The sequence below is a fragment of the Microtus ochrogaster genome, chromosome 5 (genome assembly GCF_000317375.1).
Source record: "Microtus ochrogaster isolate Prairie Vole_2 chromosome 5, MicOch1.0, whole genome shotgun sequence".
NCBI classification, from domain to species: Eukaryota; Metazoa; Chordata; class Mammalia; order Rodentia; family Cricetidae; genus Microtus; species Microtus ochrogaster.
Window position 1 is genome coordinate 52,799,270 of NC_022012.1, and position 14,288 is coordinate 52,813,557.

At 39.9% G+C, this 14,288-nt stretch overlaps 1 protein-coding gene and 1 pseudogene across 1 annotated transcript in view; one reads left to right on the forward strand and one right to left on the reverse strand.

Annotated features, from left to right (window-relative positions):
- The window catches only part of Cep162 (centrosomal protein 162), an 83,121-nt gene that overhangs the window by 12,227 nt on the left and 56,606 nt on the right, over positions 1-14,288 (forward strand). The window contains exons 7-11 of the mRNA XM_013346420.2: positions 4,977-5,095; positions 6,532-6,562; positions 6,983-7,099; positions 10,202-10,393; positions 11,240-11,315. Of these exons, the coding sequence (XP_013201874.1) occupies positions 4,977-5,095; positions 6,532-6,562; positions 6,983-7,099; positions 10,202-10,393; positions 11,240-11,315 (535 nt within the window). The remainder of the gene's footprint in view (positions 1-4,976; positions 5,096-6,531; positions 6,563-6,982; positions 7,100-10,201; positions 10,394-11,239; positions 11,316-14,288) is intronic.
- Positions 8,152-9,101, reverse strand: LOC101979071 (annotated as a pseudogene).

Sequence of the window (14,288 nt, forward strand, 5' to 3'; positions counted from 1 at the left end):
AGATTGTGTTGTTTTAAGGAATGTGAGGTGTGTCCTTGCAAAGATTGTGTTGTTTTAAGGACTGTGAGGTGTGTCCTTGCAAAGATTGTGTTGTTCCACTGCTTACTGTCAGGTCTGTCTGTATTCTGCTCCTGTGTATGGATTTCCGTTTCTGCACATACTCTTTTCTTCAGCATGAAGAACCCTGTTTAAACCATCAAGTTTAATGTTGTTAAGAACAGAGTCTCCTAGCTTTCCTTGTTTGAATATGATTTCTCTTCATTATTAAGGAATATTTTATACTAGATATGGTGGCTGATATCAAGGCTTGGGAACCTAAGTCAGGAGGATTGAGAATTTTTTTATTGATTTTTTATTGAACTCTACATTTTTCTCTGCTCCCCTCCCTGCCTCTCCCCACCCCCTTCAACCCTTCCCCAAGGTCTCCATGCGCCCAATTTACTCAGATCTTGTCTTTTTCTACTTCCCATGTAGATTAGTTCTATGTAAGTCTCTCTTAGAGTCCTCATTGTTGTCAGAGTTCTCTGGGATCGTGGTTTGTAGGCTTTTTTTTTTTTTTTTTTTTTTTTTTTTTTAAAACCACCTATCATTGAGGACATGTGATAATTGTCTTTCTGTGTCTGGGTTACCTCACGCAAAATAATGTTTTCTAGCTCCATACATTTTCCTGCAAAATTCAAGATGTTATTTTTTTCTCCTGTGTAGTATTCCATTGTGTAAATGTAACACATTTTCCTTATCCAGTCTTCGATCGAGGTGCATTTAGGTTGTTTCCAGGTTCTGGCTATGACAAACAATGCTGCTGTGAACATAGTTGAGCACATGTCCTTGTGGCACGATTGAACATCCTTTGGGTATATACCCAAAAGTGGTATTACTGGGTCTTGAGGAAGGTTGTTTCCTAATTTTCTGAGAAATCACCACACTGACATTCAAAGGGTTTGTACCAGCTTGTATTCCCACCAGCAATGCAGAAGTGTTCTCTTTTCCCCACAACCTCTCCAGCATAAGTTGTCATCAGTGTTTTGGCCATTCTTACAGGTGTAAAATGTAATCTCAAACATGCTTTGATTTTCATTTCTCTGATGGCTAAGGATGTTGAGCATTTCCTTAAGTGTCTTTCAGCCATTTTAGATTCCTCTGTTGAGCGTTCTCTGTTTAGGTTTGTGCCCCATTTTTAATTGGGTTATTTGTTTTTTGATGACCAGTTTCTTGAGTTCTTTGTATATTTTGGAGATCGGCTCTCTGTCTGATGTAGGGCTAGTGAAGACCTTTTCCCATTCATAGGCTGTCATTTTGTCTTGTTGACCATGTCCTTTGCTTTACAGAAGCTTCTCAGTTTCAGGAGGTCCCATTTACTAATCGTTTCTCTCAGTGTCTGTGCTACTGGGGTTATATTTAGGAAGTGATCTCCTGTGCCAATGCGTTCAAGTATACTTCCCACTTTCTCTTCTATGAGGTTCATTGTGGTTGGCTTTGATCCATTTGGACTTGAGTTTTGTGCATGGTGATAGATATGGGTCTATTTTCATTCTTCTACATGTTATATCCATTTGTTGAATATGCTTGCTTTTTTTCCATTTACTAGTCTTTGCTTTCTTTTGTTGGATGTTGTAGATTTTATGATATCTGGATTTCATTTTCTTTTTTTTTTTTTTTTTTTTTGGTTTTTTCTAGACCAGGTTGGTCTCGAACTCACAGAGATCCACCTGCCTCTGCCTCCCGAGTGCTGGGATTAAAGGCGTGCGCCACCACCGCCCGGCTGGATTTCATTTTCTTTAAAAAGGTGTTCAGCCTGTTCTGGTAGACAGTCTTGCAACTTGGTCCATTTAGGCACTTCTTGTCTCACTTAGTGGTGTCTAGAACAGCCACTCTGGACATCATTTGTCTGCTGACCTATGGCATTTCTTCTTGAGGGTTCTTCTAATAATCCCCAGTACTCAGTGAGGGCCTGCTACTCATAGGTTGGGGTTGAAAAGTCTCCTGAAGGAACTGTCCAAGCTATAGTTTTCCAGTTCCTGGCACAGCCTTTATATTAAGGGTTTAGCATTTTGTGACAACTCAGAAGGACCCTCATCCTTAGGGACCCATGCAGATTTCCCCTGGGACGCCTGCTGAATGTGCCCACCTCATTACTGCCCCACAGCTGCTGCATGGCTTGGCCTCTCAGAACTCTTCATTTTCTCAGTTCATTTAAATTGCCTCAGCTTCCCTTATACTCCAAAAATGTATTCACCTTCAGTGATTGTGGATCTCATGTCTCGTTTGTTTATATTTCTTCAGAATTACATTTTTCCCTGCCAATTATCTGAACTAAAAACAATTACTTCTTATATTTTGTGCCAGCGTCCAGCAGGTCAGAGAAACTGGAAAGGAGATGTGGGGTCAGCAGCTGTTACAAACACACAGGAGACTTATCTGAGGAGGCAAAACTTAATTCTTTTCTCATTTATTTTTCTCTTAATCCTTTTATACTATCTCAGACAAAAAAAAAATCTCTATGCAAGAAGGAAATCACCTTACAAACACAAGTTACATATTTTCCAAAAACAAAATCTTTACATAGGAAGAAATCACATTATGCTCACAAGTTACATGTTTTTCTTAGAAGCTCATGTAATTAAACATTTTTCTTTGTATTAGTTTTTCCACTATAACAGCTTCACTCCAAAACAATGATTTTTTTTTTATTATTGTTGATTAACAAAACTTTATTCAAGCCAAGTGTATTTCAGCCAGTTCTTTCCTACCTTTGTTTGCAGTTTCAGGGTAGCAGATTCATGTCCTAGTTCCGCTCTAAAACCTTACTCCAGTAAGTAGATGGTCTAGCTAACCATCTGCTTTTCCTTACAAACAATAGGGTCATTTAATTCCTTTTCACAACTTTGGTTTTACAAGGTATACACTGAAACCCGTGAATAATTCTGTAAGCTACATGACCAAAGAACTCAGAACTAACCTTGGATGCAGGACATAATTGCCTTTTTTCGGTCCCAGCCTGTTTTTTTCCACAGGCAGAATTCACAGGTCTGTAATGCATGGAACTTGTTGTTATTTTTCATCCTTAGCAAATCTCACATCTCTAAGTGCTGTTGCTCTATAAAAAATCATCTTCATTATGATTTGCATGTAAATTGCCCAGTGAAGAGTGGGAATTTTCCCATAAAACAATCACACTGTACTAGATACAGTGGAATTCTTTCACATAACAGTCCCACCATGCTAAATGCAGTAAGAATGTGGTAGCAGCAAGCAGAAGACGACACAGCAGAAGCAGGGGACATTCTGGAGACAAACTCTCGGGGGTGTGCTCATTGTAGCAGAGTAGCTGTGCTAACCAGTGAGATGTACACCATAAATTCCATTGCTGACTGCAGCTCCTCTGACAGCTCACTGCCAGTTTTGTCTAATTGTTCACAATGGAATTTAAATCCAGTTTCTTCAGTCCTGGCATGAAAGGAGGATTTTCAGATTGCATTATACTCAGAGCTTACCGGTAAATTTGCCAATAAAGGATGGAAATAGCTCCAAAAAGGAGCATTTAGACTTTAATTGCCTGTAGTTTACTTTCTGAGTTTTAAGAACATGTTCTTGTTTTGAAAGTCATAATTTTGAAGTTAAGCATAGAGAATATTTTGAATGTGTAATATGCTACAGGCATCACTCAGTGTCTCTGTGGCTGGAGGACTGGGCACCAACCCAGGTGTTTCTCAAAATGACCACCTGTTTGGTTTGCTCCCTCATGTTTGTGTCAGCTTAATTCACGCTGATGATTCTGAAAGCTCTGACATGTTTTCCTTCCTTCTACTTTTTCCTTTCATTTCTGTGTCACTTGCTAGTGACTTATTTCCCACCAACTCTGTTCATGACAGATTCCTAGGAAGGAGGCTTGCCATTCATATGTTATATGGGAATATTTTCCTATAATTTGTTCAGTTACTAAATGAAGACATTAAAATATAGTTTGGAATAATGTGCATTAGCAATTTTCCCATTTAGAAAGTGGAGCTGACTACTTGCTTAGCATGTCCAAGTTCATTTCCCACTGCAAAGAGAAAAAGATAAAAAGTGATATGTCTTCATTAGCTTTCAATGTAGATTAAGCAAAAATAGCTCTAATACTGCCAATCAGTACTATTACACATCATATTTGTGCATGTTATATATGAAATAACTCCTTAGATGCCGCTTAGCTCTCAGATCTCAGTGTTCCTTGAGATAAGTGCAGTTGCCATCTCTACAGGTGAGGAAAGTAAGGCCAGGGGTTTTGTAATGGTCTGTCATTCTGAAGCTGGAGTAGTGGGGTGAAGAGTTGAGTCTAGCCTTCTGGTTCCAGGTCACATTCTCAAGCACTACTTTCACATACATCTCCATACTGTCTCCACACTGGAACTCTCTGCATTCTGAAAAAGGGTTCCTTTCCTTTACCCCACTGATCTCAGTCAGCCTTTTGATTTAAAAATAATAAACAACTTAAAAATTGATGAAAGAGATGTTGGCTGTATAACTCCTGCCCCAACCTGCCCCATGAGTAGACTGATGAGATCAGTTAACTTGGAGATCCCTTTATTCTCCCACTGCAAAGGCGCTAAGACATAGTCTAAGAGCTTTACACCAAGAATTATTCAGGACTGAAGAACAGCAAAAGCCATATAGGGCCAGTATTTATTTAAGGATATGTCAAAGTACCAGAAAATAAAATAAACCTAAGATTGTGTTTATTTTAGTTTGAACTTATTTGTTAGAAAGAAAGAAAAAAGAGAAAGGGGGGGAGGGAGAAAAGGAGAGGGAGGGAGGGGATGGAGGGAAGGAAGGCAGAAAAAGAAAGAAGGAAGAAAAGGAGGGAGATCCTGGAAGGTACCTTCATGCTATTACCCCAGAGGATTATATTTGGAGATATTTTCTTTGTAAGCCAGTAGTACTTTTTTGAAATTTAACTTTGACAGTATGATCTTTTTAACAATAATCTCCTTCAGAAACATACAGTGATGATTTTGAAGATGCAGAGGATGTTGATGTACCTTTGATTACTAAAGATGAAGAGACCCATCCCAAAGAGACCTCTGAGTCAGGAAACGCAGATGTTCCCACACAGGTATATATCAGTTGTCCTTTAACAGTTTTGTGACTGCTTTTATCAGCTTGGCAAACTCACCATGGAAAGACTTGAGGTGCAGAGTTCCTTGTGGCCTCGCTCATTGCTAACTTAAAGTCTCAGGGTATCAGTATACATTAAACAATCATAATAGTTGATGCTCTTTTATAGGATGATCTTTGCTGCATAATTGCTTTAAGGTAAGCTTTAGCAATTGAACACAATTAAATATTGATGCTATTTTTCAGTTGATCTATGAACTAACATCATTGTAAGACCTGACCTTGTGGAAGCTGCAAATAGCTCTTCTCAGGATTGGTAAGATTGGCAGTGTCAGTATCTGGAGCTCCTGTACTTAAGATAAAAAAAAAAAAATCACACTTCTCTGTTGTTCACATACAGGCTGCTGCTCTAGTACTGTCATTCCCTCAGTTCTTACCAAGGTGTGTGTAAGGCTGCCATTAAATACTACGTATGTGCAATAATTTGTCATTGTAGCTATATAATAGTAGTTAATGGGATCTTTACTATTTATTATTTTGGTCTTCATCTGGGCAGTTTTTTGAGGCACTGTTAGGACAAGATGTTTTAAGCTTATATAAAGCCATAGATTATCTAAATAGAAACACATTGAAGTTATACATAAATGCTTTGGTTTTTTAATTTATATAATACATCTCCTCAAGTGTATATACATATATCAGTTTTCAAGAAGCAAGATGATTTTTAAATTAACAGAAAAATTAATGTGACCTCATGCTATTTTTAGAAATTCATGGTATTTAGAAATTTGGCACTCCCAATATTTAATGAAAATTAATAAAGAGCAGGATATTACCATTTATCAAGAAGGTATAATCTGCATAATAATAGGAACCCTCCCAGAGAGCTGAGTAAAGATGAAAATGATAAAAAGCTAAAGTGTTAATTCTAGAAGACCCTACACTGCCTGCCCAAGAAGGGAATCAAAGGCGATGCTACATAAAAAACCTTAGTAATGAAGAACTGCATCTCTCCTGCCATTTGGTAGCATGCCTGTCTGAAGGTATGTCCTTTAGACTGTAGAGAAAATGGGGAATTGGATGTATATTTGGTAATTAAGTTTTGAACAATTGATTGATGTTATACTTGTAGGCTCCTGTGTGACATAGCCCTGTTACTTTGATATTTAAAAAAAGGCATTATTTTTGAGACATAATTTTTGAGCAGGTGACCTCTAGGTACTTTAGGCAAATCTTCTTAAGGCCTAAAACAGGTTTAGCAATTGCCCAGGTTTAGAAGGAACAGGTAGAAATTCCTGTACAGCTTTGGCTCAGACAAGTGTTGATGAAGACACCTAGAAAATGTTTCTGGTCCTCTCATAGCTCCTGCTTCTCAGAACTGTGGTCATTCCATATAATCTTGCTTTCAAAACATGTAATTTTCTTTTAATTTAGGAAGAAGAGAAAACTGGCATGCTGGCTAATGGTAAATATTATTAATTGACAAGTAAACTGTTCAAAAATCTCATCTAAATAATTTTGAATAAAATGTTTTTATTTTGAATCTTTCTCAAAGAATTAAAATTCTTAACCTTTCTTAGTCATTTGTCCTTTATTCCTTTCTTGACCCTACTATGTTTGAAATATTTCCTTTTCTGTTTTTCTCAAGCCTTTCACCTTCCAAATAAATGTCTAGATATATGGAATCACTTATGTTTGTTTTGATGTTAGCCTATTATCTTTGTATATACCATTAAAATCATGCATGTGGAAACACACATGATTATACACTAACAACATTTATATGTAAATATTTGTTTTTAAGCATTGCATGTGCCTAATTTTATTGGACCAAGAAACACACAGAGCTTCCTACACTCCTTGTTTTTTGTTTATGTTCCTGCAGTTGTGCTGCTTGATTCTTTAGACTCTGTTGAGGATGTTGACCTTGCTTATCAAAATAAAGCAACCCCTAAAGCAAAGGCCGTCCCAGAAATGAGTGCTGGTGAACTAGCGGGAACAGGTAACGCATGTGAAAACTTGACTAACTATAGGATGCTCTGTGAGTAACTGGCTTCTTTTCTAGAAAATTTCATGTAATAACCATCTGGACATTGAGGACGTTCAATCTCATAGATTGACTATGCTGTCAATAAAAGGGGAAGCTGTAGGTGAGGGCTAAGTAGTTGTTGTACCATCCATGGTTTTCTTTTTTTTTTTTAATATTTATTTATTTATTTATTTATTTATTTATTTATTTATTTATTTATTTATTTATTATGTATACAATATTCTGTCTGTGTGTATGCCTGAAGGCCAGAAGAGGGCACCAGACCTCTTTACAGATGGTTGTGAACCACCATGTGGTTGCTGGGAATTGAACTCAGGACCTTTGGAAGAGCAGGCAATGCTCTTAACCACTGAGCCATCTCTCCAGCCCCCATCCATGGTTTTCTGTTCAATTCGCCATGAGTAGGAGAAATGGACATGGGTCCCGGCTGTGCTTTACATTGTTCCCTCCTTGGGCACAGGCTATGTCACACCCTTAGATTCTGAACTATTTTTCCTAAAGCTCGTAACAGTTTTATGATATCGCCCTATCAAACTGTAAAGCAGTAGAACCATCATTGTCATTTGGATCTTCCATGAAATTAGGATTGTGCCAGGCAGCATATTTTGTTTTGCTATAGAATATAATATATTCTTGATTTCCCACATTATTAGTTGCAAATGGGAACTTTTTAACCATCTTACTTTGGGGGTTCAGAGGACTTATTTAGATTAGTCTAGTAAACTGAGACCCTTGGATAAAAAACAGTAGAAATCACAAACCAACTCTAAACATCTTGTATGTTACTTATACTAATTTTATACTAATTTCCTTTTATTGAGACAGGGTTTCTCTGTGGCTTTGGAGCCTGTCCTGGAACTAACTCATGTAGACCACACTGGCTTCAAACTCACTAAGATCCGCCTGCCTCTGCCTCCCAAATGCTGGGACTGAAGGCGTGCGCCACCACCACCGGCCTTACTATTTATTTTCTTTTTTTTTTTTTTGAAGGCTTGTTTTATTTTAATGACTGATCCACCTGAGGCCACAGGCAGCCCACTATGCACAGACTCGAGGGAAGCTCTATTATTTCTTGGTCTCTTCCTCCTTGGACAGAGTCTTGATGATCTCCTCCTTCTTGGCCTGGAGGCGCTCCTCCCCGCGCTTTCTTGCTTCCTTGGTCTTAGACCTACGAGCCTCAGCCTGGTCAGCCAGGAGCTTCTTGCGGGCCTTGTCTGCCTTCAGCTTGTGGATGTGCTCCTTGAGAATCCGCTTGTTTTTGAAGACATTCCCTTTGACCTTCAGGTAAAGGCTGTGATACATATGGCGGTCAATCTTCTTGGATTCACGGTATCTCCCGAGGAGGCGGGGCAGGATCCGCATTCTTCTCAACCAGGTCACCTTCTCGGGCATTCGGGCATTGGCAGTACCCTTCCGCTCTCCTATGCCCATATGCCTGCCCTTACGTCGAGCCAAAGTGTTTTTCCGGCATCGAGCCCGGGAATGCACAGTCACAGGCTTCCAGATGATCAGCCCATCTTTGATCAGCTTCCGTGTCTGCTGACGGGAGTTGGCAATGGCGATTTCATTGGTCTCGTTGGGGTCCAACCAGACCTTCTTTTTACCACAGCGCAGGACGCTGGAGGCGAGCCTCTTCTGTAGCCTGAGCATATTTATTTTCTTGTTACAGAAAAGCTCATGTGTCTTGGTATATAGTGCACTTTTATCTATTTGTTTATTTGTATTGTGTGCATGTGTGTATAGTGTGTACATGGCATGGTACACATGTCATAGTTCAACTTTCAGGAGTCAGCTTTCTTCTGCCGTAGCTTCTGAGGGTCAAACTCATATATTAAGGCTTGTCTAGCATCGCCTTCACCTGCTGAGCCATCTCATTGGTCCCTGGCTTGATGAATTTTTAAACACTGAATGCTCCCATGTAATCAGCATGTAGATCAAAAATCAAGAAGACTCAAACTACATTATCTTGTCATAACTCTTATTTTTGGCCAACATCTTCCAAGGGTCGTTACTGTCTAGATTTGTTTCATATAGTTTTCCTCTTCAAATAGAAAATAAAAAATTTCCAGGTGTTGTGGTGCATCCTTATAATCCTAGCATTCAGTAAGCTGAAGCAGAAGGATGGCAAATTTAGTATCAACCTGAGCTATATAATAAGACCCAGTCTTGTAGCTGGCAGGGTGGTTCAGCCAGTAAAGGTATGGCCTGGGCTACATGAGCTCCTTTCTCCAAAAACAAAGGGAACCGTCCAGAGAGATTGCTCAGTGGGTAAAGGTACTTGCCATGCAAGTCTGGTGACCCAGTCTCTAGAAGCAACATAAGTAAAGAGAGAGAACCACTCCAGTGTTGTCCTTTAACCTCCACTGTGTAGTTTGTATTTGTATGTGCACACTATATACACATAAATAATGATGGAGAGGAGGAGAAAGGGAAGAATTAATTGGATTTTTCAAAAGTATTCAGAGGATTTTAAAAGGACTAGAGATAGACCACTTGATGGGCCATTGATAATAAAAAATGGAAAGCACTGACTGGAGTGGTAGGTAGAAGAAAGGGTGTAAAAGAAACCGTGGCCAGGTCGAGGATGATGTCTGATGTCTTACAAGCTCAGAACGGACACGGGACTGGGCATTGCCATCAGGAAAGGGCTTTGAGTCATAGCAGCTTCAACCAAATGACAGAGCCATCAGTAGTTTGTATGGTTTGAGGAGCATGCTTGTAGTAGGAACCATTGCAGATTGAGATTACCACACAGCGGGGTGAGAATTACCGGGGGAATGTGTCCATCTAGGAGGTATGGGAACAGTTTTACCTGGCACAGAGAGGCTGGTTCAGGACAGTGAGACAGCAGGGACTGGTAACGTCAGAGTTAAAAAGATTGTCTTTACTTGCTATGAATTCATACCCATAGCCTACCCAGGTTTCTCCTCGACTCTGCTTTTCTAATATTGCTGTTGACCTGCATCCTTGTTCACCATTCCTAAGAGACTAAGGAATTACTTCAGTGTTTCATCTGTCTCCTGTGATGCCTGGGAATTGCATTTATTTCAACAGGTGTGTCTTACGGACAGAGCAGTGGTGACACTGAAGCCCTGCATCAGGCTTACTGTCATATAGCTCATTCTCTGGGAGACACAGGAGAAGCAAGAATCGAGGCTAGCACTATGGAAAATGTCAAGAGCTCAGTAAGAGATTATCTTCAAGAAAATGAAGAGTCTTCAAAGAATATCTCCACCACAGAATCTGGTAAAGGTGACAGCTTTGGTAGAAAGATGATGGATAGACGGATGGATGGATGGACGGACGGACAGATTGTCTCTACTATTTACCCTCTTTAGACAGTGTCCGTTGGAGTATATTCTACATACAATTTACTGTGGTGATGACTTCTTAGTTTTTGAATGTAAAGGGTGTTATGGTAAGACACCACAGGACCCTGGATGGTGATACAGGTCCCAGGCAGGGAGCCGTGCAGCGAGCAAGAAGTGCGCCATGAAGAGAAAGTGGGCATTTATTTAGTGGGTTATGGAGAGGAAAGGGAAAGGGAAGAAGGGAAGAAGTAGAGAGAAGGGAAGGATGCAGAAGCTGCCTCTTTGGGAGAGAGACAGAAAGGAAGGAACTCAGAACTCAGGCTGGAAGCAGAAGGAAGATCTGTTTGCCTCAGTAGATTGGAGAGAGAGTGGGCAGGGCCTGTCTCTTAAAGGGACAGGACAGACCATTACAAAGGGCATGATCAAAGGAAACCCCACCTGGATTAACTCCAAAGTTAGAGCTAAACACAGAATACAGCTCACCTTTCAATGAGCCTTAGCCAAATTAAGCAACAAGCTCGACATATATACGTATGTGCATTAATAGAAATAGTATTTTAAGATTAAAAAAATTACATAGCAAGTGTGTATATTAGATCTAGGTGTAGATAATGGAGATTTTATAAGGTCCAAGAGAGGGTTCCTGGTGCAATTTTGTGATGTAAATTTCATTTATTGCACATGCCATTTTGTTAACTATATGAAATAGAGAAAAATTATTTTTATGTTACTTAGTATATAATTTAAACAATTTAGGCAATTTAACTTTTCTCCTTTTTAGATCTGCCCACAGTAGAGGAGCTGATGAGACCCATCAGGATAGACTCCTTTGGGGTCAGTGGCTTTGACTTGCTCAGGTATGAGGTTTCAGCAATGCCCTGTGCAGAACAGCTGCTTAGCTGAGTGGTGTTTACTGTTGACCCTTCTTGTTTTGTCACAGGGAACTTACAACCATCTGTTCTGTGGAACCATTCCTCATAAATGATTAATCAAAAATGCAGGCTTGTTTGTGTCTACCTGTGAGCCCCTGATCTCTTTTTGTATTTATCCTCCATCCATTAAAATTTTCCCAGTACTAAAAGAAAAAGAAAGTTGGTGCCATTAACTAGTCCTAATGTTTTCACTGAAAATGTGATTCCTCCTCTTTCAGTGGCACATGGGTCGCCAATCCACTATCAGTGGAAAATTTATTCTATTTTTATATGAACCATAGGTTCTGACTTAGTCAGCAGCTGACCATCGTCTCACGGTTAGGTGGAGGGTATGGTCTTTGATGCTTGTAGAATTTCAACTTCACAAAATCAAAGGAGTATGGGAATAAATTTGGTAAAGTTTGTCAAATATATGAACAGATTTTGCCTCTGAAATGTACACTTAAAATGGTTAAAATGATAAATTTTATGTCAAATATACATACCACAAGAAAAAATAATAGAATAAACACAGCAAAAAAACGTGAATACTTATATGATCCAAGGAACAATAATTTCAGAAATGTCATAATGCCACCATTACCTCTTTTAAAATCTCCAGTGAAGTGTAAGGTAAGTAACTTAACTGCTGTAACACATAATTCTTGGAGGCCTAGTAGTAGAACATCACACAGTTATTTCTTATACACGCATGGGCAGTGAGACTGGTTGGGCTCTGCTCCGTGTGGGCATTCAGTGCCCAGTGCTTCGGTCCCCAGCTGTAGCTTTGACTGTAGTGTTATCCGGAAAGTAAAGAGTGGCATGTCACATTCTGTCTGTCAGAACCAAAACTTTGAGGAAACCAATTGGAGGAAGGTGGGAAATATGATTTACTTGTGCACCTAGAAAGAAAAATGTACTAGTTTGGTAGTGTCTAGTTAGTACCCTCATAATACCCAGATGGCCAGTGACCATCATTTTTCATTACCGTGTCCTACTCAGAGCTCTTACCATCAGGAAGGCCCTGATATCCAAGTGAAGCACAGCCCTCTCCAGTTTGGGTGTGATTCTTTACCAGTAAATGAATTAAAAAACAGACAATGTGTTTCCTTCCCCCCCAGCCAACATCAAGTAATGGAACTGGCTCCATTCAGAAATGGGAAGTCTATGGGAAATAGATCAGTCAGAGTTGCCACTTCGAAAAGACTGGAAGGACCTTGTAAAAACTTTAAATAACGGGATTGCCGAGATTAGGCCTTTCCACTTTTCCAGAACCACATATAAATATTTCTCTGGAGAGCCGCTGTTCCTGTTCCTTGGATGATTTATCTCAGGTTATCGACATTGGCCAAGCTACAGTAGGTTTTAGGAGAAGGACATGCCGTGCTGGGTTACACACTTTTTCTACTACCTGCAGGTAGTTCTCAGACTCCCGTTTTCTGGCTCTGGGGAGTGGTTCTGCTTTGCTTTCCTTTGCTTTTGAACTTGATTGTTAGCCTTCAGTGGCTTTCTGGTTTGTTTGGCTCCAGTCAGCTCTATGTGCCAGAAACTAGATTCAAAGTTCTTTGCTATGTTAAATTTTAAATCTACTTGAGATGCTTAGTTCTTGACCATCTGGGAGCAGTAACCCTATGTGAAGAACACATAGGATCTATGGCCTTGTGAGAAACATCCAGCATTCTTTCAGCTGAGAAATGTAATGAAATTCTCTTTCTCGTACCATCTTTCCAGAGTGAACCCTATTGCTGATGTCTGTATGCAGAGGGTAAACCCAATAAGTCCTAAGTTTCTAAGTATTCCTTGTCAGTTCTCTAGAAGAGCCATTCCGTCCTGAGTTCATCCGGTTTCTTGTAATACCTTGCTGAAAGCAGCCAGTAATAGCCAGCACTTAGTGTCATTATGTCCTCTCCCGCCACTTTTTAATCTTACTGCTCCAGGTCTGCCGCAAATGAAGTTGGAAGTGGCAGATTAGCAAATGTTGTGCACTACAATGCCCCTCTCTAGCCTCTGCCGTCAGTTTCCTGGCACCTGGAGCCCGTCCATGCTAGTGCTCACATTCTAACGGCAGGAACTAGTAAATGTCAGAGAAACGCAGCCGAGTTGGTACTCAGCAAGAACAGGAAACAGTTTGGATTAGCACCTAGATAGTAAGGAGCTGGTGCATTTCCCGCTGGCTCCAAGTACTTTAGAAGTTTCCAGCATTTACTGAGTAGCTTGTCTACATAGTATAAAAATGGTAGCCTCTTAAACTGTTCCTCAATCACAAATCATAAGATAGTCATATTTTAGAGCCCTTGTGGTTTACTGGTGTTTAACCAAATATAAGACATTCCTTGGAAATATAGTTCCCAAAATGTAAAAATAAATAAATAAATGATGTAGCCAGGCATGGTGGCATACGCTTTTAATCCCCAGCACTAGGGAGTTAGAGACAAGCAGATCTCTGTGAGTTCAAGGCCAGCCTGTTCTACAAAGTGAGTTCTAGGACAACTAGGACTGTTACACAGAGAAACTCTGTCTCTAAAAACAACAAAAAGGTGTGTATCAATGTTCTCCTGCATATATTTCAGGGCACCATGTGCTCCCTGATACCCATGAAAAGCCAGAAGAGGGCACTGACTTCCGTGGAACTGGAGCTACAGGCAGCTGCGAGTGACTCTGTGGGTGCTGGGAATTAAACCCAGGTCCTCTCTGAGAACAGCAGTGTTCTTAACCACTGGGCCATCCCTCCAACCTGTTTCTGACATTTTTAATACTTGTCTAATTTGTTTTAGTTCATTAAATGGTAAATGGTTTAATTTTAAAATCCTAGTGATTTTTATGATTTTATTTTTTTTTTATTGAGAAAAGGAAAAAAAAAACAAGTTTCCACCTCCTCCCAGCCTCCCATTTCCCTCCCCCTCCTCCCACCCTTCCCCC